Source organism: Micromys minutus (genome assembly GCF_963924665.1).
Source record: "Micromys minutus genome assembly, chromosome: 30".
NCBI classification, from domain to species: domain Eukaryota; kingdom Metazoa; phylum Chordata; class Mammalia; order Rodentia; family Muridae; genus Micromys; species Micromys minutus.
In genome coordinates, this window is record NC_137965.1 from 34,106 (window position 1) to 59,474 (window position 25,369).

A 25,369-nucleotide genomic window follows, 5' to 3' on the forward strand; every position below is an offset into this window, starting at 1 on the left:
GACTGTACTTTGTGTGGTCATGATACATCATCTCCTGCTTGCCAGGACAAACCAGGTGGGGCCTAGAACACAGAAGGACACAGAAGGAAACACAAAACCCTGCCCATCAGACACTAGTTTCCAAGGTGTCCAAACACATAGACACAATGTAACAGATAAACTCTCAGTAAATACTGACATCACTCCAGCCTTGTGCTAGAGCCCTTCAGAGAAAAGTAGAAAGCAAGTGTAAGTTAGCCATGTTGCAATCTAAAGAATGTCTTGGTCACTTTAGCCAAGCATAGAACATGTTTAAGTCACAGTAGAATCCAATTGTTCAGTTTTGGGTTTAGATTATTAGTTAACAATTTTCTCAGGCTTATCTGATTCCAATGAGCATATTTTTCTTACTGTTCTGATTACCACCAAAAATGTGTTACCATCGTTGTGTCCTCAGGGGAAAAAATTGCATGGTAGATATAATAGAATTTAATGGTTGAAGACAAACCAGGTAAGTTAGTGATGGACTGCATTCTAACCTTTGGCCTTTTGCTAGTTAACTAGATTGGCTATTGATCAGCTAGGTGGCTGGCCTTTGTTCTGGAGGCTGTTGTGGCTATGACAAACACTTTAATTAGTGGAGCACATTTAATTAAGGAAATAAAAATACATTTTTCCTTGGAGTCATCCTTCAAGGCTCCCATCTGGCTGGGCACCTTCAAAATGCATTTGTTTTGTTTTACAGGCCACCATGCCTAAAATGGCTATGTCAAGGTTCCAGATGGCTCTTGTTAAAGCACCAGTGCCCACTATTGTCTTGAGTCACCGTCATTTTAGCACAAACTGTCTTGCCCTCCTATCAATCACTTCCCATTCCTCAGGTAAAACTTTACCCTCTTTTACTTTCTCTGGAATCTAGCTTATCTTCCAAGTATGCTGTCCAAAAACAGAAATGATACAGTCCACATCCTGATAGAATGGTGTTCTGCATCATTTTTAGATTTTTTCCCCTAAATTCTAGGAAAGAGGAAAGATTAGAAAAGGTGATGGTGAAGAAGGTAGAACTAGATTAGGATCTAGCTTTGTCAGAGTTCCTTCCTCTAGCAAAGGTCCCGTTGATTCCACCACCACCACCACCACTGGAGCCATCACCACCAGAACCACCACCATCATTATCACCACAGAACCATCACCATCACCACTCTGACCTCTGCTACCCCCATCATCACTGCCATCCAGCACCCAGAATGTCCTTTTTCTCTGCTTCACTTTTGCAATCTCCCTCTGCCTAGACATCCCACTTGAGCCTCCAGCTTCCCAAACATCACATTCCTAAAAAGTCTGAATTTAGCCTCAAGGCCTGACCCCTAGATTGGGTACAGTGTCCCTTCTATGTGTCCCCTTGATAGCCTGCTTCCCTGACAGCTCATGTTTTATTAAAATCTTTATGTACAGGAACAACCAGCAAAATAAACAAACCTGCATGTTCTTGGGCTGGAGAGGTGGCACAGTGGTTAAGAACATTGACTGATCTTCCAGAGGACCAAGGTTCAATTCCCAGCATCCACATAACAGCATATAGGTTTCTGTATTCCAGCTTCAGGGGATCTAACACTGTACATGTCCATAGGCACCAGGCATGCACATGGTACACAGGAATGTATACAGGGGGAAATCCTGTATACATAAGATAACAAAAAAGTGTGCATGCTATAGATGCACAGCCTGATCTTAACAAAATATCAAAAAGTGAAGTGGTACCCAAAGACTGTCCTCAGCACACATCCTCTTGGTCATTAGACATTTGCCCTGAGAATAAATCACATCCTAAATTCCAAATCAATTCACCCTGCTTGAAAAGTTTATGTAAGCCAAGTCACATGCTTTCATTTTTGTCTGTGAGATTTCTTTCCTGATGCTTCAAGGAGTGATTCTTCTTTGCTATATAGTATTTACTATATGACAGCCATTGCTTCATCCATTCTATTATTAGTGTCAATTTTAGAGTGTTCTGTCTTAGAGCCAAGATATATAACACTGCTATGAATATTATTGAGAATTTTTATTTTTTCTCTCTTTTCTTTCCAAAACCAGTGGGCTATCAGTTACATACATATTTATCTTGTTCATACTACTGAACACATTTCTAAAGTTGTAGCCTAGTTTATCTCCACAGTGCATGTGGTTTTGATGTTGTATTTCACCAGCCACCAATAGAATAGTATCTACAGAACTTCTCTCTTATCTCCATCTCTTTGGCCAGTATAATACAAGATGGCACCTTTGCTGGGTTAACAAATTTGGTGAGCATTCATGGAAATACCCAACAAGTATGTATCTGTTTGTCTTATACCTTAGGAAGCACGGAGATTCTTTTGAACAAAGTGTCATGATTTTACTTTAGCTCAGAACTGACTAACTAGTAGATTACCTTCCTACATAGGTTTTGACCTTTGATGTTGCTGTATTATTATGAAGCAAGAAGAATAAATCAAGCGTAAAACTCACATGGGGTCAGAACACAATGGGACTAGCGTATGACTAGTACTGTCTCAGCTAGCAAAACCATATATCAGGGAAGTTTCCAGAACCTCTGTTGGTTAGTGAGACTCTTAGGGAGTCCCCTGTCCCAGAGCTCCACAGTCCCCTTGATTCCACATTCATCACCTTCCATATGGTTATGGGTGAGCATCATGTCATGTCTCCTCAAGGACATGGCACATCATTCAAGGAGAATGGCTTATTATTCATGATGGCAGAGGATTAACTCACATGGAAGCTTAGGGAATCAGCTAAATAAATTGCCCAAAATCCATAGCTGAGCAGACATAACTGTGAGCTGTAAAGATATGAACTGTTTTCTTTCTCTCTTTCCTTCCCTCCTTCCTATCCTTTCCTTCTTCCTCCCTTCCCTTTCTTCTGTTCTTTCTCTGTTCCCTTCCTTTCCCTTCTTTCCCTTACCTTTTCTTCCCTTCCTTTCTCCCTTTCTTCTTTCCTTCCTTTCCTCTTTCCTTCCTTCCTCCCCACCCCCATTCTCTTCTGAGGCATGGAATCTCTCTATATATAGTCCAGATTTTACTCTGCTACCTCCTAAGTGTAAGGATGAGGAGTGTGTTCTGCCACACCTGAGCCAATTGTCCCCTTTTCTACATCAGTGACTGAGCCTCTGGGAACATGTTGGCCAGGACATGGCCCACTCCTATAGATAAGCAATACCTTGGCATATGTGGTATTTGGCATCAGAATACTTAGCAAATATTTGCCGTTTGTCTATTGATCTCTTGTTCCTTCTTTACTGCCCTGTTCCTGTCTGTTTCCTTTCCACACAACTGTGCTGGTCCAATCTCTCATTCGTCTGATAGTGCTTGGGACACCCCTGACATCTTTCAATTCTGGATAAGTTCATCTCTGTGAAGTGATTGACTATACCCCCCCAAAAATCAGATTTCCAACTAAAGAAAAAATAAATAAATACCTGAAGAAAGAGACAAAAAAGGGGGGGGCTTCAAGTTAGGCATGATGGCACATACCTATAATTCTAGTACTTGACAGGTACAGGCAGAAGAATCAGAAGTTCAAGGCCATCTGTAAATGTATGGCATGTTTGAAGCCAGCTTGAACTATATGAGATCTCATCTTTTAAAAAGCAAAGGAGGCCAGAATTAGTAGAGCAGGCCTTTAATTCCAACACTCAGAGGCATGTATCTCTTGAGTTTGAGGCCAGCTCGGTGTATGTATAAAGTTCCAGAACAGCCAGGAAAACATAGATTTTTTTTTCTCAAAATCAAACAAAAAATATATATAAAGCAAACATCAAAAACAAAATTAAAAACCTAAGCAAAGGGCACATTCTAATTTATAACTGGGTCCTCTGGAAACCAATAAGATCATAGACCTTGGTAACCCTCTGAGGACAGTGTAAACATTTTTGTTCAAGGAATGGTTTATAACTGTTGTTGCAGATGAGAATGTGAGGGAAGAAGTAAGCCCTCTGCCCTAAGCTGGCAGCAGGCTTTCCTGGAAACCAGTCTGGGATTCTTTTTGTTGTTTTGGTTTGGTAGGAAATTTAATATGCAGCTAATACATCATGTGATCTGCGGCCACTGGGAGCTGGCAGTCTTCTCATTTAACTCCACTCCTTTAGTGCATTCCACAAAACATGATGAATAAGGGAAGCTGAATGTTCGCCTGACTCTAGAAGCCTTGGAGGCCAGGGAGTAGACAGGGGCTAAAAGTGGAGGCCTTAAATGAGTCAGAAGAGGGAGAAAGTCACAGCTTCTCATTGGGGGTTCTGTATACAAATGGTGCTGTGGGGGGTGTGTTGGTGGGGAAGCAGATGAAAAGGTGCAGGTGACAGCAGGATCCACTGGGCATCTCTGAAGTGCTAGGTATTGATGGATGTAAAAGGTCCGGAGGATTGGGTCTTGAGAAGATCCCCTAACAGTATTAATTCTCAGTGGGACAGACTCACAACCTGGTGGCCCTTGAGATGCTAGCTCCCACTGATTGAGGCAGTAACTGTCCCTTTCTCCTGAGCCTTTTTAGGGATAGTGTGTTGGGAACATGGCATTTATGACATGAATATGCTCTTTGGTGTATCATCCAGATTATCTTTCAGCACAGTGTCCACAGCTATCACATGGGAGCAATAACCTGTATCATGTCTCTAGCATTCAGAGCAAAGCCCAGCTCCATGGACTCTTATTTGTTAAAAGAATTACCTGTCACTTGATAAGCCAAATATGAGGACAAACAGTACATAGGATTTCACAAGACAATCAACACAGGGAACATGACTTGATATACAACGCTACTTTATTGCATTGCTTGGATGGATTAGTGTCTGGCAGCACAAAATGCTGGGGGTAAAAGGTAGAATATGTTCTCAGTGCTGAAGCTCCAACTCAGGCCTTCACATGCTAGCAAAAGTCCTCCAGCAGAAGTTACAAGGCCAGCCTCAGTAAACTATAACCAGCCTTGGTGGGCCCTGAAGACCTGAACCTCCCTGAGTAAAGAAACCACTGAACTAGCAAACTGAGATTGTCTTACTCTTTTGTCCAAGCCATCCCCAGTCCATAATCCCCCTGCCTGAGTCTCCTAAGTGACAGAGATGGAAAGTGTGTGCTACTATACTGAGCTTACCAAAAGTATCTTCAAATTGAACCATTATTTTCCCCCATCCTAAATCCAATTTAGCAAAATATACAAAGTTGGGCTGGAGAGATGGCTCAGTGGTTAAGAGCACTGACTGCTCTTCCAGAGATCCTGAGTTCAAATCCCAGCAACCACATGGTGACTCACAACCATCTGTAATGAGATCTGATACCCTCTTCTGGTGTGTCTTAAGACAGCTACAGTGTACTTATATTTTATACATACACACACAAAGTTAACACATGACACAATTTATGTAAATAGTTTTCAAGATTTTATTGCAAACCAAAATTGGTTTTATCACACACAAAAAAAGTTGTGTGGTGAGGAGGAGGAATTGTACATATTATAACCATGTTAATTACAGTACATTAAAATGATGGTTTACAAATAAGCCTGTAAGTTTAAATATCTAGTGTTATAACCCAATGTACAGACTTTCTTTACACAATACATACAATAATCAGGAATGAATGCAAAAGAAAATGAACAAAGGGGGAAAACCCATAAATAATGCCCATTTTACAGGTGACATTTTAAACAGTAAAAACACCAACAGCTTTGACTGACAACGGGGGCATTGGTCCATAAAAACCCTTTCTAAAAATAGAAATATTTGTAGCAGCAATGCTTTCCTTAAGCATCTGGATGCTTGTCATTGCAAGACCGTTTCAATAGGTTTTAGTTATTAACTATATCTTACAAAACAGTCTACACATAAATTTATCTTCCAAATGTGGAAGAAACAAACAATGTCCCACATTGTAGTGTCCTGCAAGTGTCACATTGATGCTTACAACAAAACCGTCTGTGATCAGGCATAGCTCACTCACACTACTGCACACACAGAAAATCCGCAAGGAAAAAAAAAAAAAACCAAAACAAACAAACAAAAACTGAACACTCTGTGATAGAAAAAGCTTTGGAGCTAACACGATCTCAGAAAAGGCACATTGCAGAATATTCTTGATCACAGCTCAGACCTGCGGGAGATCCCTCTTAGACCTGCATCTTCCTTCTGAGACCAAGGTGTCTGTCTCAGGCGGCACTCTCATGCTCGTATAGAGCTAGCACCACATTGGAAGGAAGAAATGAAGACCTCACAAGCTCACTGAGAGGAGGACCTGCTCTTCGGAAAGCTTCGCCGGGCGAAACTGCCAAGCTTCCAGGTGTGCAAATTCTCTTTTAAGATGTTCTGTCAGCTGGCAACTCCACCAAAGGCTAACTAAAACACTTTAGAAAACGCTGAGGAAATCCTTCCGAATCATCCTGGGAGCATTCAGAGGAAGGAGTCCATGGGAGGTGCGTAGGAGAAGCCAAGGAAGGCTTCTGCAGCCTCTTTCACACTGGCCGTGACAAGGATGCTGTCAGGGGACCGCCCGATAGAGCTGGGGACGGGTTCCTCAGTAAACTCAGGATCAAAGTGCCGAAGGTCACTGGGCCCGCTCTGTTACAAGAAGGGAAATACACTCAGCGTTGAAAAGGGCACAGGGCAAAGGACAGGCAATCCTAAATCCTATAATCCTCCACTATAAGCTTAACACTATAGACTCCAAAGTTTAGAAGGTTATCATTGCAAGGTCTCACTTTGTACCCTTAATGTAGATCCTGCTTCAGTTCTGAGGTATAGGTATTACAGGTATATGTCACTAGGCCTGGAAATTATAAATAAATGTATTCATACTCAGTGAGTTTAGCTGGGATTAAAATAAATAAATAAATCACTCCTCTAGGACAGTATGGATAGATAGTATCTGCTATTGATTTCTTAAAATTCTGCCAGAAAAGAAATCTTCTGTGGAGCTGAAGAGATACCTCAGTAGTTAAGAGCACTAACTGTTCTTCCAGGTCCTGAGTTCAAATCTCAGCAACCACATGGTGGCTCACAACCATCTGTAATGGGGATCTGATGCCCTCTTCTGGTATGTCTGAAGACAGCTATAGCGTACTTATATAATCAATAAATAAATATTAAAAAAAAAAAAAAAGAAAGAAAAGAAAAGAAAGAAAGAAACCTTCTGGGTCGGTCTCACTATTCTTAAGCCAGAAACAGATACTTACCACATTTGGGTTAAATGGGGGTGTAATCTTCTTATTAATGAGATCATCCCAGTTAATTAAAGAGAAGAAAATATGACTCTTTATCTCCATCTGTTGGAAAGAAACAGATTATAGATTTAGATTTGGGAGAACTCAATAAGGTCACAAGGTCAAGATTCCTCCCCAAGGTCCCATGACATCAAGACAATAACACTCACAAAGTCATCCTTGGCACCCAGCCTTTTGGTCCGGTCTTTCTGCAGGAGGCCCTCCAGGAGGTGCCTTGCTGAGTTTGTAATATTTGGTTTCAACTGGAGAGGCTTGTTCAGAATATTGTCATACATCTCAGCTGTGTTCCGGCTATAAAAAGGAGGCTGGAAAAGGAAGGGAATTCCTTCAGATTCAACTGAAGTTTTGTCTAGTGTCTATATTAAATATAAAATTAGCATGGTAAGCTGGACTTAAGCTGGTCCCTGCCCTGGATTTTTCTATTTTATAACCCCTACTGTGGTGTGGTGTGTGTGTGGAGGGGTGGCTAATATTGGACAGGTTAAGTAAACTGAAGTAAATTGAGCAGAAGAAACCCACTGGAGAGTTGGGAATGTTGCTTGGGTACAATTTTCAGTACTTGCCCTAAGATTCAAACAAGACTATTGAAAAAAAAAAAAATCCAGAGACATTATTTATAAAACTATAAAGTATAAAATAACCAGTGTCTCCTTATTAGCTTTTGATAAGACTACTGGTACTGACAAGCCATGATGGCTAACCTTACATGAGTAAAGCCACAAAATTTTTATAAGTGTCACGGGTATGTGTGTTACTCACCAGGCCATAGAGCATCTCATACAAGACAGCCCCGAGGCACCACCAGTCCACTGTCCTGTCATACGGCTGCTTATGGAGAACCTCAGGAGCAAGATACTAAAATGACACATACCAGAAAAAGAGGTTAACTCTCAGAACCAAGCAGTCCTCACAGCAAGCATGTGCTTTCAAAAGACAGAACCAAAGTACTTGCTCTGAGTGTGTGTGTGCATGTGTACTTGAATTGCTTTTTAGTTAAAACCTCTGTATTTTTTGAGGCCAATTGTTCCCCTATGTGTATACCAATATATTTAGAGAGCAGCTTGGCACCTAGTGGTATTGTGAGGTTCTCTTATGACAAACAACTAGTTGGAATATATGCTAGCAGAATGCCTTGGAGATTCTCAGGGTGAAACAATAAATGGTATATGACTTGCACTGAGTTGTACTAAGGAATTGCTTAAGTGTTTACTCCTCCTTTTGTATTTAAAAGCATTATTGAGTGTGTGTGTCTCTTGGAAGAGTGGGTAGATCTGGTGCTAAGTCAAGATTGCCTACCTCAGGGGTGCCACAGAAGGTGGATGTTGTCCCGTTGTGCTCAATGTTCTCCTTGCAGAGCCCAAAGTCAGTGAGGACAATGTGTCCCTGTGAGTCTAGGAGAATATTCTCTGGTTTTAAGTCTCTGTGAGAAAAGAGATTACACAGGTTAATGTGACTTCATGACAAATCCTCTGTAAAGATTGCTAGGAGTATCAAGATTGTTAATCTACTCCTGTTCCATAGCCAATCACAGAAAGGAGCCTTTGTTGGGCTGTTCTGGACTATGTACCACCCTTTTGGTACCGGGAGTCAAAACAACTCAAATGGGAAACTTTAGAAGTGACCAAATCACATATATCTCATTATTTTAGGATTCCAAAGGCTCAGCCTGGCCTCTCTCTTTCCCAGCAAGGTAGCTTTGAGTCTTTAGCTCACCTATAAACAATGTTTAGAGAGTGCAGATAACCCAAGGCACTGGCTATTTCAGCAGCATAGAAGCGAGCTCGTGGTTCCAGGAAGCAGCGCTCCCTCTGGAGATGGTAGAACAGCTGTAAGAGACAAAGAAACTGAGGCTGAGTGGGATCTTTTAATCAGGCCTGACATCTAAGTCAGGAGGGGGAAGCCACTTGAAATAACAGCTTAACTCTGAGTAAGTTGGTAAGTTTATAGAAATGCTAATTCTGGTCACTTCTCCCTCTAGTATCTTAAAAGCTCATCTCAAACCCAAACCAAGCAAGGCAAACAGGAGCACACTACCACCACCCACTCGGCATCAAGGTGTACACCTCAGCTCACCTCTCCACCATTAATGTAGTCTAGGACAAAGTAGAGTTTGTCAGCAGTCTGGAAAGAGAAGTGAAGGCCCACCAGGAAAGGGTGCTTCACATTCTTCAACAGAACATTTCGTTCTGACATAATATGCTTCTCCTAGGAAAGAGATAAGATTCAGTGGCAAATTCAGATTTCAACAGGGCAGCAAACCACAGGGTAAAAAAAAATCTTCACCAGGCCTGTGAGCCTCAGCCACCAGGTGTCACCCCTACCTCCTTCTTTTTCAGGATGGCTTTCTTCTGTAAAACTTTGACAGCATAGAATGCTTCTTCTGCCTTGTGCCTTGCGAGAAGAACCTGAAATGTCAATCAAGACAGTCATTTTTCTATCCTCATCCAGGGAGAATATAAAAGTGAATGCATGAAAGAAACTAGTTGTAAAGTTTTCAGGATTGAATTTACCTTTCCAAAACTGCCCTTTCCGATCACCTTCAAGAAGTGAAAGTCAGAGGGTTTGGCATGGGGATTGGAGGACGGACCCAGGTTGATTTGTTGAGAGGGACTTGGCTAGAAAACAAAACATCATCCTTTAATACGTAAGCTGCACACAGCCTTACTGTTAACACATAAAATACTTCATGAAATATGCCTTTCAAAACATTCCAGTGACTCAGTACTTAAAACACTTAAGCCACTTGGGATGTTGTGGACAGACAATCCCACCTTGACTGACTACTACAGAAAAATACCAATACATTTACGATTTTCCTCCACAGACAAGACCTACTTACCGGAGGAGAGGGGTTGGCGTTCATTAGCTCGGGCTCCTGAGGTTGGGAGATTTTCAAAATGGACTGAACTTCAGGGCTGTGGAGATTAAAGGGCCGTTTTAGGAATTCACCACCAGAGGGCACACATACATAAGCTCTATTTCTGATTCAACCGTTTGGTATTTAAACCGAAAACATCCGAAATGCTTACAAAAACTCAGTTAAATGCACATTAAGATTTGTTTGTGGAGGGGGCGTGGATTTTGGTAAACATTCACGAAAATTAATCTTCCACTTCCAGGCCAAACTCGACCCATAAATAATGTTTAAAATGTTTCAAAAAAGCAAAATGCTCAAGACCAGAAGAAATCTACCCCGGAGGAAAGACTTCAGCTTCTCCCATGAACAAGTCTTAGCTGCTAGTAAATTTAAACCACTCTATTTCCCCCAATAGCCCAAAACTTACTGTTTGCATGCATAGGAATTGTTGGCAATCTTCTGAATAAAATCGTTTAGGCCCATCCTTCTCTGTTTCATGAAAGCTGTAATTTAAAGAGAAAGAGAGAGAAGAGGGAGGTTAGGCGGTTCTGTAACGTCCGACGCAACACGCTAATCGGATCCTAAACCTTCAAAACCGGGGATCATTTCCACGCCGTCTCTCCTACACAAGTCTGGTACTTCTCCAGCACTCACCGATGAGAATAGCTACCATTCCCCTCATTCTGGAGTAGGTGAGAGTGCTTTGAGCAGCCTCAGTTTTGACGGTCATCGCCCCAATGCCGGAAAGTTCCCAAAGAGACTGAGAGGAGCAGTGAGACCGGCTCAGCCAACAGTGCACTCAGACCACGCGACCAGCTTTATAAGCCCTGCGCCTCGAGGAGGCGGGGCCGACGGAACGAGGAAGCGGCTCAGGGCCCGCCCATCTCGAGGGCCTGCCTACAGCAAGGCCCCACCCCCAGCCCCAGCTGCCGAGCAGGCTGAAGACGTAGTTGCAAGTGGGCGACTGGCTGCCCTGCTCTGGGTGAGCTGTGCGAGCTGCCTCGGGCAGGAACGAGACTTCCGCGGGCTGCGCGAGCAAGACCCCGCTGGGCTACACTCGGCCTCCGTCCCCCTGGGCCGGAGGAGGGCACTGGAGGGGTGAGGAGAGCCGGTGATTTTCCATTTCCTCTCCAGTGTTGTCCGAATGGACACCGTAGTGCACGGCTCAACGCCGACCTCTCCCCTTCTCAGAGTCCTGTCCCTGGCTTAGCGCGCAGCCTCCAAGATCCCACGCCGTACCCTGCCCCGATCCCCACGTACCCCGAGTACCGGAAAGCCGAGCGGCGGCACTTACCCAGTCCGCTCAGCAGGACAGACTCACTCCTTTTCTGAGCCTCCACCCGCTTTTTGTGGCGGGGCCGGAGCAGGGACTCGAGCCGAGCCCGAGCCATTGCGCCCTGCATCTCGCCCATGGCCACGGACCGAGGGGCACGCAGCGGGCGACCAGCGAGCACTGACGTTTCCTTGAAGGAGACGCCGTGACTCAGGCCGGCAAGATTTCCTGCCCCAGTCCCAAAACAAACAAATGGCCCTTGTGCGCGGCCGAGTCGCTTCCGAAAACGCCTTTTTTGTGCTTTTGGCCAAAACCTAGCAAGGCTGAAAAATCCCAGAACTTGGAAGAGGAAGGAAGGCAACAGCGCGCGGGGGGTGGGGGTGGGGTTCAGGAATGTGTAGGGGAGGGGGAGGAAATAAGTCTGCACTACAAGAAAAAAAAAAGTACAATCTTCATTTCACTTTTTCCCCCAACTAATCTCCGAGAACATTCTGTCCTTTCTGCATAAATTTTGAGCCTTGCAAATTTTAATCCTAGCCATGCCAAGAACACGTGAGGAGGTGGCAAGTTAGAAGGAGCAGGGGCTTCTCCTGGGTCGACCTGAAGTGACCCTTTCACGGTCAATACCTTTGCCAGGATGCCTGCCCCTCTCTCACAAGAAAACTTAAGATGGCATCGCACTGCCTTAAAACCCAGTCGGTTTTTCCTAATCTCCACTACCCTCCTTTGGGCTACCTGATGGCTGATCCAGGTAATATAATTATTACATCACCTTGCTTTTTTCTTTCTTTTTGCAAGTTCACATAACTGAAATCCGTTAACTCTTAAAATATTAGTAAGAGACTCATCTCAAAAAGCTGGGAACAGAAGGAAGCTGCAGGAGGCATCCTGAGTTGGGCAGGAGTGAGGTGCCTTGCAGTAACCCCGCCACTGGGGGTTGCCTGGCGCTGCAGCTAGACCGCCTACGTGAGGACGCGCGCCAGCGCTGGCTGGGAAGCCCGGAGTACCGGGCCTGGACTAGGGCCGGGAAGGCGGCTACTTGGGCCAGTACCTGGCGCTGGCTGTGCTGTCTGCGGTGACTGCCCTGCCATGGCCCCTTGCTGCAAAAGGCCGACCATTTTAGAACAGACACACTACAAAATACCAGTTGTCAGGTTAGGGAAAGTATGCGAAGCGCTTTTGGGGAGTTTGTTTTGTAGCGGCGGCCACCTCCCATCACCTAACAGGAGGTCTGCTCTCTGCTGCTTCTTGATTTGCTCACTTAGGACAGCTAGAGACCAGGAGAGCCGACGCGTGTCCCTGGAGACAAATTTTTGCTTAGTAGAGAATCTTCTAAATGCACTAAGGGGACTTGAAATTGGCACTCCAACCTAAAACAAGGTGTAGGCGACTACAAATCATAGCAACCAGCCCATGCCTTTTCTTGGATTCTGCATAAACTATGAATTTGTTATTGCCAGTGAGTGCTTCCAAACCATGTGGTACCCGTCGTTTATTTAGCCCAGTCCTGCCCTGCCTCCGCCACACCTGCCTGGTAACTTCCCTTCCAGAAAACGTTTGTTTTGAAACACCAATCTTCACAAAGATGTTCGCTTAATTGTTTTAAACCATTAAATCAGGAAGTCTTCCAGAGACCCTTGCTAGTACATCACCTACTATTAGGAGATTCCTCATGCATCTCCCAGATATCTTTGTTTTATCCATCCCATTCAAACTACAGTACTCATAACACGCACCTTTCCAAGGGGATCTTAAGGCCTCCTCTTTCATTCTTCACTGTGCTGCGGAGGTGAAGGCTGGGGGTTACTTTATGGAGGTCGCGGGAATAGCTAGTAAGAGTTAGCCTCGAAGCTATATGCCTCTGAGAAGACTGGAAGTGCTAAACAAGGGAGTTCCAGTTTGCTTGCTGTTCTGTTCTGAGTCCCACTTTATATCTAAAGGGAATTTACATACAGGAAGGGAGCAAGCTGCAAGTTCAACACTGGGCTATTTATTCTGCCGTTGCAATATCATCCAGAAAATTACAGTCATCAGAGTCCTAGGCTTATTTCACCAGCAAGATATACAAAAAATGTAACTTAACTGATTATCACCACAAATCAGTTCAGAAAAAGAAAATTCAAAACACATGCATAGGATCTGGTCTCCCAGGGAAGCTCTGGCATGCATTCCAAAAGGAACATGGAATTCAAGTCACAGGCCTCCAAGTACAATAAAGAGAAAGCTCAACCGTATATTTGTGGTTGGAACAGAAAAGGAACGATTTGGATGCGCCCCTTCCTCCCCATGCCCGGATGGTCAGCAACTGGAGACGGATGGTCTGCTAACCTTATCATTTAACAGAGAGGGAATCAAGTTGTTGAGACTGGCTTTTCTTCCAACCGGATACCTGATGGGTGGAGCAGGCGCCCCCAGTTCTGTCCCAGCAACCTACTAAGACTTCCGAACAGGAAGGTGACACACGGCAGTGTAGGGAGGAGGGAGTTTGGGGGGGGGGGAGGCTGTTATTCGATGCTACTGTTAACCGAGCACAGGCTTGAGGCTGCCCCTTGATCAACCACTTGATCTAGTCTTCCTTCCTTGGTCCAGGTAGTCCTGATACCAAGAGGTTATCCGGCCGCTTTCCAGAGCTTCCCTCCCGGGTAAATGGCCGGACTTGCCTGACCGACTCAGTAGTGGACTTGCAGGCTAGAGGGCGATCGAGTTCTCTGGGAGAACTCTGTAAAGTCGGATTGCCCTGGAGCTTTAATGTGTCCAAGAGTTCTGCAGTTCTTCCCGCAGCCAGAGCTTGGTGGGAGACTGGCTTACTAAGCAAGCCAGTGGGCTCACAGTGGGTCAGCATGGGTAAAACAACCAAAACTCTGATGGAACTGGTTTATCAAGATCTAAACAAAACATATCTGTTACTATTTTAGAAAACTGCCTCGTTTCTATTGCTGTTGAAAAATGGGCTATACCAACACTGAAACATGACAGTTTAAAATAATTAATTCAAAGCTTCACAGAAGACTATTTCTCCATATATTAGAGGAAATGGTTTGAAATTCATTGTCTAAATACTCTACATCTACTCTTGAGGTCCTTACTCCTCAAGTAAGTCTTGATGACTTAAATAGATATTTCATTGATAACGAGAAAATATCATTTTATATTGCTCCAGAACACACAAGTGCACAGTTTAGCCCCCTCCAACCTTTATACTCATTGGTGATGTAGGTATAAAGCTATTCTAGGGGCATCCTGAAAACACACAGAAACGCCAGAAAAAAATTATTACATAAGATATATAGGGAGAGTAACTAAACTGATGAGTTTTTGTTGGGGGCTGTCATTAAGAGCATGCCTTTTTATTAAAATAGTAATCCCCCAAGGGAAATTGATGACAAGTGAGTTAGTTGATTTATGACAGCTATTATAGACAAGTGATGGATAAGCATCTATTTCTGGAGCATAGTTTCTATCATAATTATTACTACCCATACTGTAACTGTTGAAAGTGATGTGCATAAAGATGAGAGATGCAGGAGAAAACAAGAGAAATATACATTATCCTTAATAATGTCATTAAGAGTTATTAAAACCCACACTGCTACAGCCTTATTTATTATGGAGCTCCCCCTCCCCCAAGAAATGATAACACAGATGTTCTATAAACATTCTGTCTAGAAAGAGAAGTTTTTAATGTTAATTGGGGAGAAAGTGGAAGCCAGGGTGCTCTTAACTTGGAAGAATGAAAATCTTCATAGCAATAGGTAGGTAAGTCTGTGACTCTGAAAAGTTAGCTTGTCTTTGGAATGTAGCCAGGGCACTGATTTAGCACCATACAATGAATGACAAATAAAAAGTTTATAAAATATCAACAACCTTACCAGCCAGAATACATGTAGAACATTATGTATTTGCCTTGTATTTAACTCTTAAGAGTTACCTAGAAAAAATGTTTTAAAAAGTTTCTCTCGGATCATAAAAAAATAATACAATGATCTATTTCCTGACTAGAAAAGAAAGGTGGGAGACTCTTTGAATCAAAATTAAATACTGTGAATGACCTAGCATCAAGAGACCTTGGCCTCACAGGAAGCTTTACATACTGTTGACAGGGCTATTAGGCTATGCATTTACATTTTAAAGGCCCCTTTCATAGAACACAAACTAATCCAAACAGTGGACTGGGTTTGAGGAGCCCCTGATCTCTGCCTCCCCCAGCTTCAATTGCTTGAGAGTAAATCCACTTGTGAAGCTCACAGCCCAGGAAATCTCAAAACCTGGTCTTGACCATCAAAAACATAGAACTTGGTATTTCTTTGCAGATCCACACTTGAGACACTTATGAAAATAAGAACCAAGATGGAAACAGGAAAGGGGCTCTTTTTCACCCCCTCCCTATTTACAAAGTGCTCATAGAAAGAAAACACCTAGGTTTCTGACAGATCTGTTAAACTAGGGTGAAAGCTAAAAGCTTTACTTGGCTCACAGTCAAAGTCTCTCCTCAGATCTTTCTCATCCTGACCCTGTAATTGTTCTACAAGAAAGCTAGTGAAGTTAAGGCCACAGTGTCCTACAAACTCTGCCCACAGATGGCAGGAAGGAAAGAAGACAACATGATAGTAATTTTTGGGGGCTGGAGAACTGCTTGGTGTCTTTTCTTGCACATTAATGAATAGTCTTTCATCTTGGTCATATTTTTTATGTTACTTGCACAATCACAGGAGTACTTGCACAAGTATAGGAGTACAGATGGTGGAAAAGTGCTTGGTCAAATACTTAGCTCTGCTGAAGGCCTGCTATCTGCAAGAATTTACACCTTAATCTTGTCATCTGTAGAGTGGGGCTACTGATATTTCCATCCTATAAATTGTGAAAAGTAATGAACATAAAGAATTTATTGTTGGGATTCTGTAAACCCCACCCCTCAGTTTACCTGCAACAGCCAGGTGTACTCCACCCCTCAATTACCCTGCAGTAGCCAGGTATGCTCCACCCCAGTGACCTGACACAATAGAAGGGGCTGCTTGACCCCCCCTCTTTCTCTTGCTCTTGCTCTCTTAGCCTTGTTCTCCACCCTATCCCTCCTCTTCTCCTTCCCCCTCTCTCCCTCCACGTACTCATGGCTGGCCACTTCTCTACTCCTCTACTCCCCCCCACCTCTCTCTCTCTCCCTCTCCCCCTCCCTCCCTCTCTCTCTCTCTCTCTCTCTCTCTCTCTCTCTCTGCCTCTACTACCCTCTTAACTCTCTCATGACCTGAATAAACTCTATTCTGTATTATACCGTCGTGTGGCTGGTCCCTCAGGGGGAACATGCCCCCCCAGCGGCATCTCCCTTGACCCCAGGCCTCACCACACCTCCATGGGCCATATGCCCCCCCCCACTCTCTTCATCCTTTTCACTAACATTGGTGCCAAAACCCAGGATGTCATCTTTTCACAACATTGGTGCCTCGTGACTTTTCCTTTCAGTGACTTTTCCTTTCATTTATTATATGCCTCTTTCAAGATGGACTTTCATAAGGAAAAGATGAACCTTTCAGCTTCATATAAAAGGCCTCAAACAAAGCAGCAAGGTAGCCCACACCTTCAGGCAGACAGATCTCTATAAGTTCTGTAGGACCAGGCCAGACTGGTCTGCAAATTGAATCTGGATCAGACAGCCAGAGGTACTCACAGAAACCCTGTATTGAAAACAACAAAGGCTTCAAATAATGCAAATCCAGTTAGAACAGGTGTGCTGTGATAAAGTCTTTTGCACAGCCCCTTCCTCTTGGCCAAAAATTTGCCTGCGGCCGTAGGAATTCCATGATAAAGGGTTGAAAGATTGCTACTATTGTTTTCCAGCCTCCGACTTTCACCTAGGTCCCACCTACAAGGTTCCCAAAGTTGTCACCTCCAGGAACTGAATGCCAGAATAATTTCCTAGTATTTAAAGTAAAGGTTGCTGCTGAAAGTCATATGCAAAAGAAAGTGAACTGTGGGAGGGAGGTTTTAATTGTTTGCTGTTGTTGAGATAGAATGAAGGCCTGGGTGGACTGGTTGAAGGGGGTGGAGTCTGGAAGGTGAAGAAAGGACTGAGTGTTCCCAAGAGCTTTTCTAGGTCATTCCAACTGCTCCTGGTCTCACATCTTTTCTCTATCATTTCTGGCTGGGACACATCTTCGGTGGCACCAAGCATCTGTTTATTACTAGAAGACTAATGTAGGGTGGCCTGGCTGCACAGAGGAGGCCAAGGACCATAAGATTAAGAGAAGTTTCAAATCTAGCTATTTTTTCTAAGGCCTAGCTGTGCCCTGATGTCACTAAAATATGACCTGGGACGCATTTGATGCTTAGAAATGTATACATTTCTTCTGCATTCTTTCCTTTCTTTGAGACAGGATCTCATGTAGACTATATGGCTTTGAACTTAGTTAGCCAAGGATAACTTTAAACTTCTGACCCTTCTTCTACTGCCGAAATTCTGAGATTACAAGCCTGTACCCTTATGTCTGGCATTGGGGGAAAACACATATAATCTGGAGTTAGGACATCTGAAGACAATATGAGAGGTTTGTCTATATGGGTGAAGAATTTAAAGAGACCACCTTTTCTCTCTCTCTTGTTTTTAAACTCAGGCCTCCAGCCAACAGATGGTAGAACACTCCCACTCAATCGACTCACACACATGGTACCTCTGGAAACACTCACAATAAACCCAATCCTTTACACATTTCCCTTAATTCAGTGAAGGTGATAACTACAATTAGCCATCAGAAACCAATCTGTCATCAATCTAAAACCTACACAGAGCTCTTTAAACCATGCTTAATTTCCAAATTAAAGACAACATAAAGGCTTTACCTAACATGAAATATCCACTCTGCGTACAACCAAAAATGCACTAATTCTCCTCTCCAAAAGAGATAATCTTTATTCTTTCTGATAGCTTGTGTCTTCAAATATGAAGTCAATATCTTAGATTACATGGGAAGGGAAGAACATTTGATCAATATACCCACTGTATGTTCAGAGGTAATATTAATAAAACCTGGAGATTATGTCATAGCAGTGACGGCTCTTTCTGTAACTGGTCACAGAAGTGTAGTTGGTGTTTACAATCACTTTAATTACCCTGTTCTATAGTCCCTCTTTTCCCAGTAAACTCTATATTGTTTTGTTCTCTAAACTGGGAGAGTAAGACAGGTTTTGAATTGGCCAACCATCTGTTTTAACTCCCAACTCAATGGAAACATTTTAACTCCCAAATCAATGAAAACATTAACTTCCAATTCAATGGAATTTTGTGTGTGTGTGTGTCTCTTAATAGAAACATTTTTCCTCTGGAACTAATACATGTAGGCCAACAGAGCATGAACTTAGTGACCAGAAGTAAAACTTTTGTTCGTGAATCATTAGGGATATAATGGGTGGTATAATTTTCACTCTGAATCCTTCATCTTTGGGCTGATGACCATGAGCCCTAGCTATGGAGAACATAGGAGAGAAAACATACAGGATGTCTGCTCAGAACACATACAACATTCTCATTGTTCTATTCCTGTGAGGGGACACCATGGCCAAGGCAATTTATATAGTGAAACATTGAACTGGGGGCTGGCCTATAGTTTCAGAAGGCTAGGCCATGGCCATTTAGGCAGGAAGCAGGCAGGTAGGCATGACAATGAAATAGTAGCTGCAGGCTTTACAGTTTGGTCTACTGGGATCATGTAGAAAGGGAAAGAAGAAGAGAGGAGAGAGAGAGACAGAGAGAACCTGGGCCTGGCATAGGTTTTTGAAACCTTAAAACCCACCCCACATTACATACCTCCAAGAAGGCCACACTTTCTAATCCTTCCTAAACACTTCCACTAACTGGGGACCAAGCATTGGAACATGTGAGCCTATGGAGACTTTTCTCTTTCTAGCCACATGCAGCCTTCAGAAGAATCCTGTGCATGCGCCCGGCCTGCTGAGTACTGTCCTTGTAACTAGTGTTCTCTCTCACTTAGTCATCTGCCTCTGGATATGAGAACCTTGGGAAGGTCGACAGATTCCACAAGGTCAAGCCCATTGCTGTAGTTCTTCAGGTATGATGAAGTCACATCTGATCTTTGTCAGAAGAGCAGGACAGTGGGTAAATGTATGGAATGTGTAATATTGGAACTTAGCAGAAACAGTGAAAAGAAACTTACTCTATTTCCAGAATGTCTGTTCCAACTAAGACAAAATGCAAACTTATGTATAGTCAAAGTGACAAAAATAGAATCAGCTTGCTGGCAAAGTTGACTCCTGGTATTGTGATTCTGGGAAATGGTACCACATTGGGGATTCAATTGGCTTTTCTTGCAAATATTCATTGCAAATTCAAGGTTCAAGGCTTCTAGCTTACACTTCTGCAGGACTCCTCTGTTGTTGCTCTATATCATGAAAATACTGCAGCTTTGGCTCTGCAGGACCAGCCCCTTCACATGCTCCAGCAGCTCAGACAGGATAGATGTTGGAGTGGGCCAACTCACCCAGGTGGGCCATGGATCAGGGCCTGAGTGGTAGCTGAATTGGTTAGCCCTTCAGCTCTCCCTCAGCCAAGCCCCCTGCTTTGTCCAGGTGAGGGACAAGCAGATGAGCTGGTCATCATAGAATTAGGATGTGTGTTCTCATAAGGCTGTTGCTAATTTGTAAAGGTCTTGTTGATTTTTTCTCATTTTTGTAATTTTTTTTTGTGTGTGGATATTTTGCCTGTGAACCATGTACGTGTTTGGTGTCCAAGGAAGCCAGGTGCCAAATCTCTTGGAACTAGAGTTACAGATGGTTATAAGCCATGATATGGGTGCTAGGACCCAAACCCACATCCTTTGGAAGAGCAGACAAGGCTCTTAGTCACTAAGCCATCTCTTTAGACACATCTTGTCTGATTTTCCATTATAATAGCTAGCATTGTTGAATGGCTTTTAGTGAGTGCCAGACATTAAGCTTGTGGGGTTTCAGACCCTGGATGAGCAGCTGAGGTTCCTATTAAACATACCAAAGTAGATATTGACTTTAAGTTCTCCTGGTGTCCCTCAGTTCCTACCTGTTCTAAGGTGTGGCTGGTATACCCCCACCCTCTACCCTGAACTTTTCAGCCCAGGGGCTGAGCTTCCCCTTACCCAAAGACTATCTTGGCATACATATTAGCATTTTCCCTGGCCCATTACTTGGAAGCAGTGAATCCTCCTGAGAGCTGCCCCCAAATAAATCTGCCTCCTTTTACTTTTAATTTTGAGTTGGCTTGTTCTTCAGTGGAGAAAAACTATTAATACACAACATTCTTTATGCAATTGTAACCCAGGATTTCATGACTCTGAAAAAACTCTCCACTGTTCTTATCTGCAGCTTCAAAGGGTATCATTGTATGATATGATATAGGAATGATGGAGTCAGAAAGCAGATCTAGGTGCTTCTAATGCTAAAAGCCCAGTTTTAAACCAGCAAACACAGACTAGTAAATCCAGCACATGTTTAAAAACAAGTTGAAAATAATAGCCATGTATGTAGGTAGTGTAGGTATGTAATGGCGTAAGGATCTGAGTTCCAGGACAGCACAGGATAGCCAGTGAAACCCTATTTCAACAGAACAAAATGAAACACAAAGCTATTTGACACAACTACCCTATGGAACACCTCTGGTAGGTCTACCTTACCTTAAACATAATCAAGATACATCATCAGCATATACTGTGACATCATGAGAGCAATATACAGCTTAGGTTTACTGGCAAGATTACATCTCAGTTTGAATTGTCCTTTCCCCCAAACACCTGTGTGCACATTCCAGCTAATGTCACAGTTTTGACATTACTGAAGCAGTAAAGGAGAGCAGGATGGGTTTTCAGAAAATCCAACATTCCAGTTCTGTCTAGCATTAGGATTCATCATTAGGCTGAGTAAATGAAGTATTCACTCAACTGTTCTCATGGTTAACAGCCATTTTGATAACCATAAGAGATGATGGGAAACTTGGGTGGGAGTAGGTAGGTAAACAGTTTGAGAAGTCAACTTCTGTCATTTAACGCCCACAAGGGCAGTACAACCCAGTTGTACCACACAATTCTCCTCTAATGAAACCTAGTCAGCAGAAATAGCTGATTGCCATGCATTTCTGAAAGGGAAGGTAAAGTTAGAGAGCTACATGGATGCCCATCCCACAACCTCCAGGTTACCCTGTGACTACATTTTCCTATGTCTCTTTGTAGTCTCTATTTTCTGTCAGTCTATACCATAATAATCAGACTTTAAATCAGGACCATTTTGTTTTGTTTTGTATAAACTCTCTACCCTAAAATATAACTCTATTCTCATTTCTAGTTCCCCCCATTTACACATCTCCCAAAGTTCCTTTTCTCTCCACCCATTCCATAAAGAAGCTGAATCCACAGTTGGGTGTGGTGGGGCATACCTTTAAGTACTTGGAAGCCAGAGGCAGGTGGATCTCTGAGTTCAAGGATACCCTGGTTGAGGAGGAGGAGGAGGAGGAGGAGGAGGAGGAGGAGGAGGAGGAGGAGGAGGAGGAGGAGGAGGAGGAGGAGGAGGAGGAGGAGGAGGAGGAGGAGGAGGAGGAGGAGGAGGAGGAGGAGGAGGAAAGAAGAAGCCATGTCCTCACCTGCCCTTCAGTGAACCATTTTCATTCCTGGGATAGCTACCTACTAGTTATTGAATATTTTTACTATGTACCGTTTTAAAATTACAAAGTAGTTTTTAAATATCCAAAGTATATTTTGCCACTTGCCTGCTACATGCTTGCAATTCCAATACTTTGAAGCAGAAGAAGCAAGGGTTCATAGTTATCCAAGGCTACATAGTAAATTTTCAGTCAGACTGAAATATATATATCTTGTCTCAAAACCTGCATTTTAGGTAACAAAACATAGTCCTGTCATTAAGAACTAAAAAAAAAATGCTTTATAAAATCTTTTCTTATATTGCCTTATATATTTGTTTGTAATCTGTGTGTGTACATACATTGGTACAAATATATTCATATACATGTGGTGTACATGTTTTGTATTAAAATACTTTTTACTCAAATGTTCCTTTTGCCCAAGATAGCTCTGTCCTTTGAGACAGGGTTCCTCTGTGTATTCCTGTCCTGGAACTTGCTCTCTATATATGACTGACCTTGAACTGTCTCAGCCTCCTAAATGCTGGGATTAAAAGTGTGTATCACCACTACCAACACTACCATCACCACCTCCCAACAATCAATCTCTTTTCTAAAGTTTGTCATTTTCTTTGAAACCTAGTTCCATTATATAGCATAGGTGGCCTTGAACTTATGAGCTTCTTTTCCTTCACCTCCCAAATACTGAGTTTTTAGGCTTGCTCACCATTCCTGGTCCTAAGTCTCTTATGATTCTGAAGCATGATGTAAATGTAAAATCCTTTGCTTGACCTGGAGCAGGTGAATCTGCATTTAAGGCCAGCCCAGTCTCGAGAACGTGAGTTCAAGGACAGCCATGACTACACAGAAAAACCACATCTTTTGGGAGAGGAGGAGAGTCTTTTGCTTGAATAAATCCAAATTTAACTTGTTGAAAGCTTCCCTCTCAACAATTTGTATTAGGCATTATAAAATGTCCTTTGTAAGAATAAAGAAAGCTATTGGAGGCTTGATATTTCATCAAATTAATCAAATGTATTAGACCTTAAAAATAAGATTATAGGCTGGGTTCCGTCATTATTTGGTGCAGGCTGACCTTTAACTAACTGTGGTATAGCAGAGGGTGTCCTTGAGCTTCTGACCCCTTGTTTCTACCTCCCAAGTGTTGGCTTATGTGGTACTGGGAATAAAGCCCAGGGCTTTGTGGATGCAGGATATAGTCACCATCAACTGAACTGTATCCCCAGTACAATAAAACATTTTAACCTTAGCTGCGACTAACATCATTAAATATTCTTGACGCAGTTTGTTAAAATATGAGAAAAATAACTTTACTAAAGCATGACTTGCCTTCAACCTATCTCAAATTTTTAAAAATGACAACATGTATTATTCAGGTTTCTCTGGAACAACAGTTTTCAATCCCTTTGGGAGTCACATATCAGATATCCTGCATATCAGATATTTACATTATGATTCATAAATCATATAAAGTAGCAACAAAAATAAGTTTATGGTGATGGGTCACCACAACATGAGGAACTGTAAGGGTTACAGCATTAGAAAGGTTGAGAATCACTGCTCTAAAGTAACAGAATTTTTAGAAAGAATCTAAAGATATAGAAAGGAGATTTATTAGAATGACCTTCAGGCTGCAGTCCAGACAATACAATGGCTGGCTATGAAAAGTCAAAAAGTTCTAAAATCCAGGAGTTGCTTATCCATGAAGCTGAATGTCTGGATAAAAGGGGTGTCTTCCTGCTTTAAGATATGAATTAAAAGTAGATATTCCCACTTCAAATTAAGCAAAAAATTTCCTGATATAATTTTAGCAGTAAGAAAAACTATGAAAACAATGTGTCTGCCATCCTGGCACACCAGAAGCAGAGGCAGAGGAAGAGGCGAAGATAAAAGCAGAGGCAGGAAGAGATTCACAAGTTCAAGGTCAGCCTAACCTGAACAATGACTTTCAGGCCAGGCAAATACATGGTCAGCTATATAGCCAGACTCTTTTTCAAACAGACTGGTAGACAGAAAAGACTGAAAATCAAAGCTCCTAGGTGTGAAATGAATTATTGAAATAAAGTAAGTGTAAGACGAGAGTCACTGATTTATAATTGTTCAACTTACAAGTTTTAAAAAACAATTCAGTGGTTTTGTTTACATGTTTCTTGTTTTGTTACATTTTGTGTGTGGAGGGCCTGTCACAGTAAAACTGTGGAGCTTTGAGGACAACTTGAGGAACTCAATTTTCTCCTTCTGCCATCTGGGTCCTGGGGCTGGGACTCTGGTTGGTGGCAGGCACCTTTTATCCAGTGAGTTATCTGTGAGCACAGGTCATGAATGGAGTATTTTGACATGATTGTGCTAGATTGATAGATCTTCAATAGAAATTATGTTTTCTGGGGCTGGAGAGATGGCTCAGTGGTTAAGGGAATCGACTGCACTTCCAGAGGTCCTGAGTTCAAATCCCAGCAACCACGTGGTGGCTCATAACCATCTATAATGGGATCTGAGCCTTCTTCTGTTGTGTCTGAAGACAGCTACAATGTACTCTCAGTTGTTTTTGAGACAGGGTTTCACCCAGCACAAGGCTGGTCACAAGTTCATTGTATAGGTTAAAATGGCTTTGAACTTTATTGTTGCTGCCTTTACTTTCCTACCGCTAGGAAAACATGTACTTACCACTATATCTAGCATAGAATCCAACACTCTCTATTAAATATTTTAAGAATGCAAGAAAAATGTGTTCCTGTCTTTCTGGTTGCAGTAGCCAATTCTATAAGGAAGAATATAAAATGGCACATGCAAAGAATAATGTGGAGAAGGTTGTTTAAGCCAAACAAAAACCTAAAATCTGAGTTTACAACTTTACCTTGTCAATTACATGTTTAACAGCTTAAAGATTAAAAGCCAAAGCAAAAAATAAAGTAAGCTATTTTATCTAAATGAGCAGGTTACACCTAGTGTTATTTACAGCTGCAAGACTTTGGGCCCAGAGTGTGTGCAACTGTTCGAGTGTCCCTGTGTATATCTCCAGAAAGACTGTCAATTTTGTGTCTCGGGCTCTAAATAATAAGGTTCAATAAATGATGAGGCTTTAAATTTTAAGAAACACAAAAACTACTAAACGTCCAATAAGGCACCAAATCCAATCAGAGAGCTGTTGGTTACCCATAACAACCTTGACCCATTGCACTAGTCGGCTCACCTTGATCAAGGAATCCACAGCTGAGTAAGACTTAATGAGAATTCTCCCCCAGCAGCCTGCATAGCACCTTCTGGAATTCTGAGGGCTGGCCAGCAAGGAGGAAAGTTCCAGTCCAGTTCCAGCTTGAACTTTCTCTGTCCTGTGACCAAGGCATGTGGTGCTTTCATCAATGGGGTATTA

At 42.6% G+C, this 25,369-nt stretch overlaps 1 protein-coding gene across 2 annotated transcripts; it reads right to left on the reverse strand.

Annotated features, from left to right (window-relative positions):
- Nucleotides 1-5,384: 5,384 nt before the first annotated feature.
- Nucleotides 5,385-11,533, reverse strand: SGK1 (serum/glucocorticoid regulated kinase 1). Of its 2 annotated transcripts, none has more exons than XM_080941597.1 (12): nt 11,394-11,533; nt 10,527-10,602; nt 10,082-10,157; nt 9,753-9,857; nt 9,564-9,647; nt 9,316-9,447; nt 8,956-9,068; nt 8,539-8,662; nt 8,002-8,097; nt 7,392-7,547; nt 7,195-7,284; nt 5,385-6,580 (listed from the first exon to the last, which is right to left on the reverse strand). In XM_080941597.1, the coding sequence occupies exons 1-12, from the start codon at nt 11,509-11,511 to the stop codon at nt 6,413-6,415; spliced, it is 1,338 nt and encodes a 445-aa protein (XP_080797723.1). In that variant the 5' UTR covers nt 11,512-11,533; the 3' UTR covers nt 5,385-6,412. The 2 variants fall into 2 exon arrangements, with proteins under 2 accessions (XP_080797723.1, XP_080797724.1); XM_080941598.1 differs by lacking the exon at nt 11,394-11,533 and adding an exon at nt 10,754-10,881.
- Between the last annotated feature and the right edge of the window lie 13,836 nt (nt 11,534-25,369).

What these genes read in the sequence shown, in the direction of transcription:
- SGK1 (XM_080941597.1), bottom strand. Translation starts at nt 11,511, where the DNA reads ATGGGCGAGATGCAGGGCGCAATGGCTCGGGCTCGGCTCGAGTCCCTG. An exon ending in GAAAGGGCAGTTTTGGAAAG is followed by an intron (nt 9,648 to 9,752) that starts GTAAATTCAATC and finishes TTGACATTTCAG; the next exon opens with GTTCTTCTCGCAAGGCACAA. An exon ending in CCTTCTGTGGCACCCCTGAG is followed by an intron (nt 8,098 to 8,538) that starts GTAGGCAATCTT and finishes GTGTCATTTTAG; the next exon opens with TATCTTGCTCCTGAGGTTCT.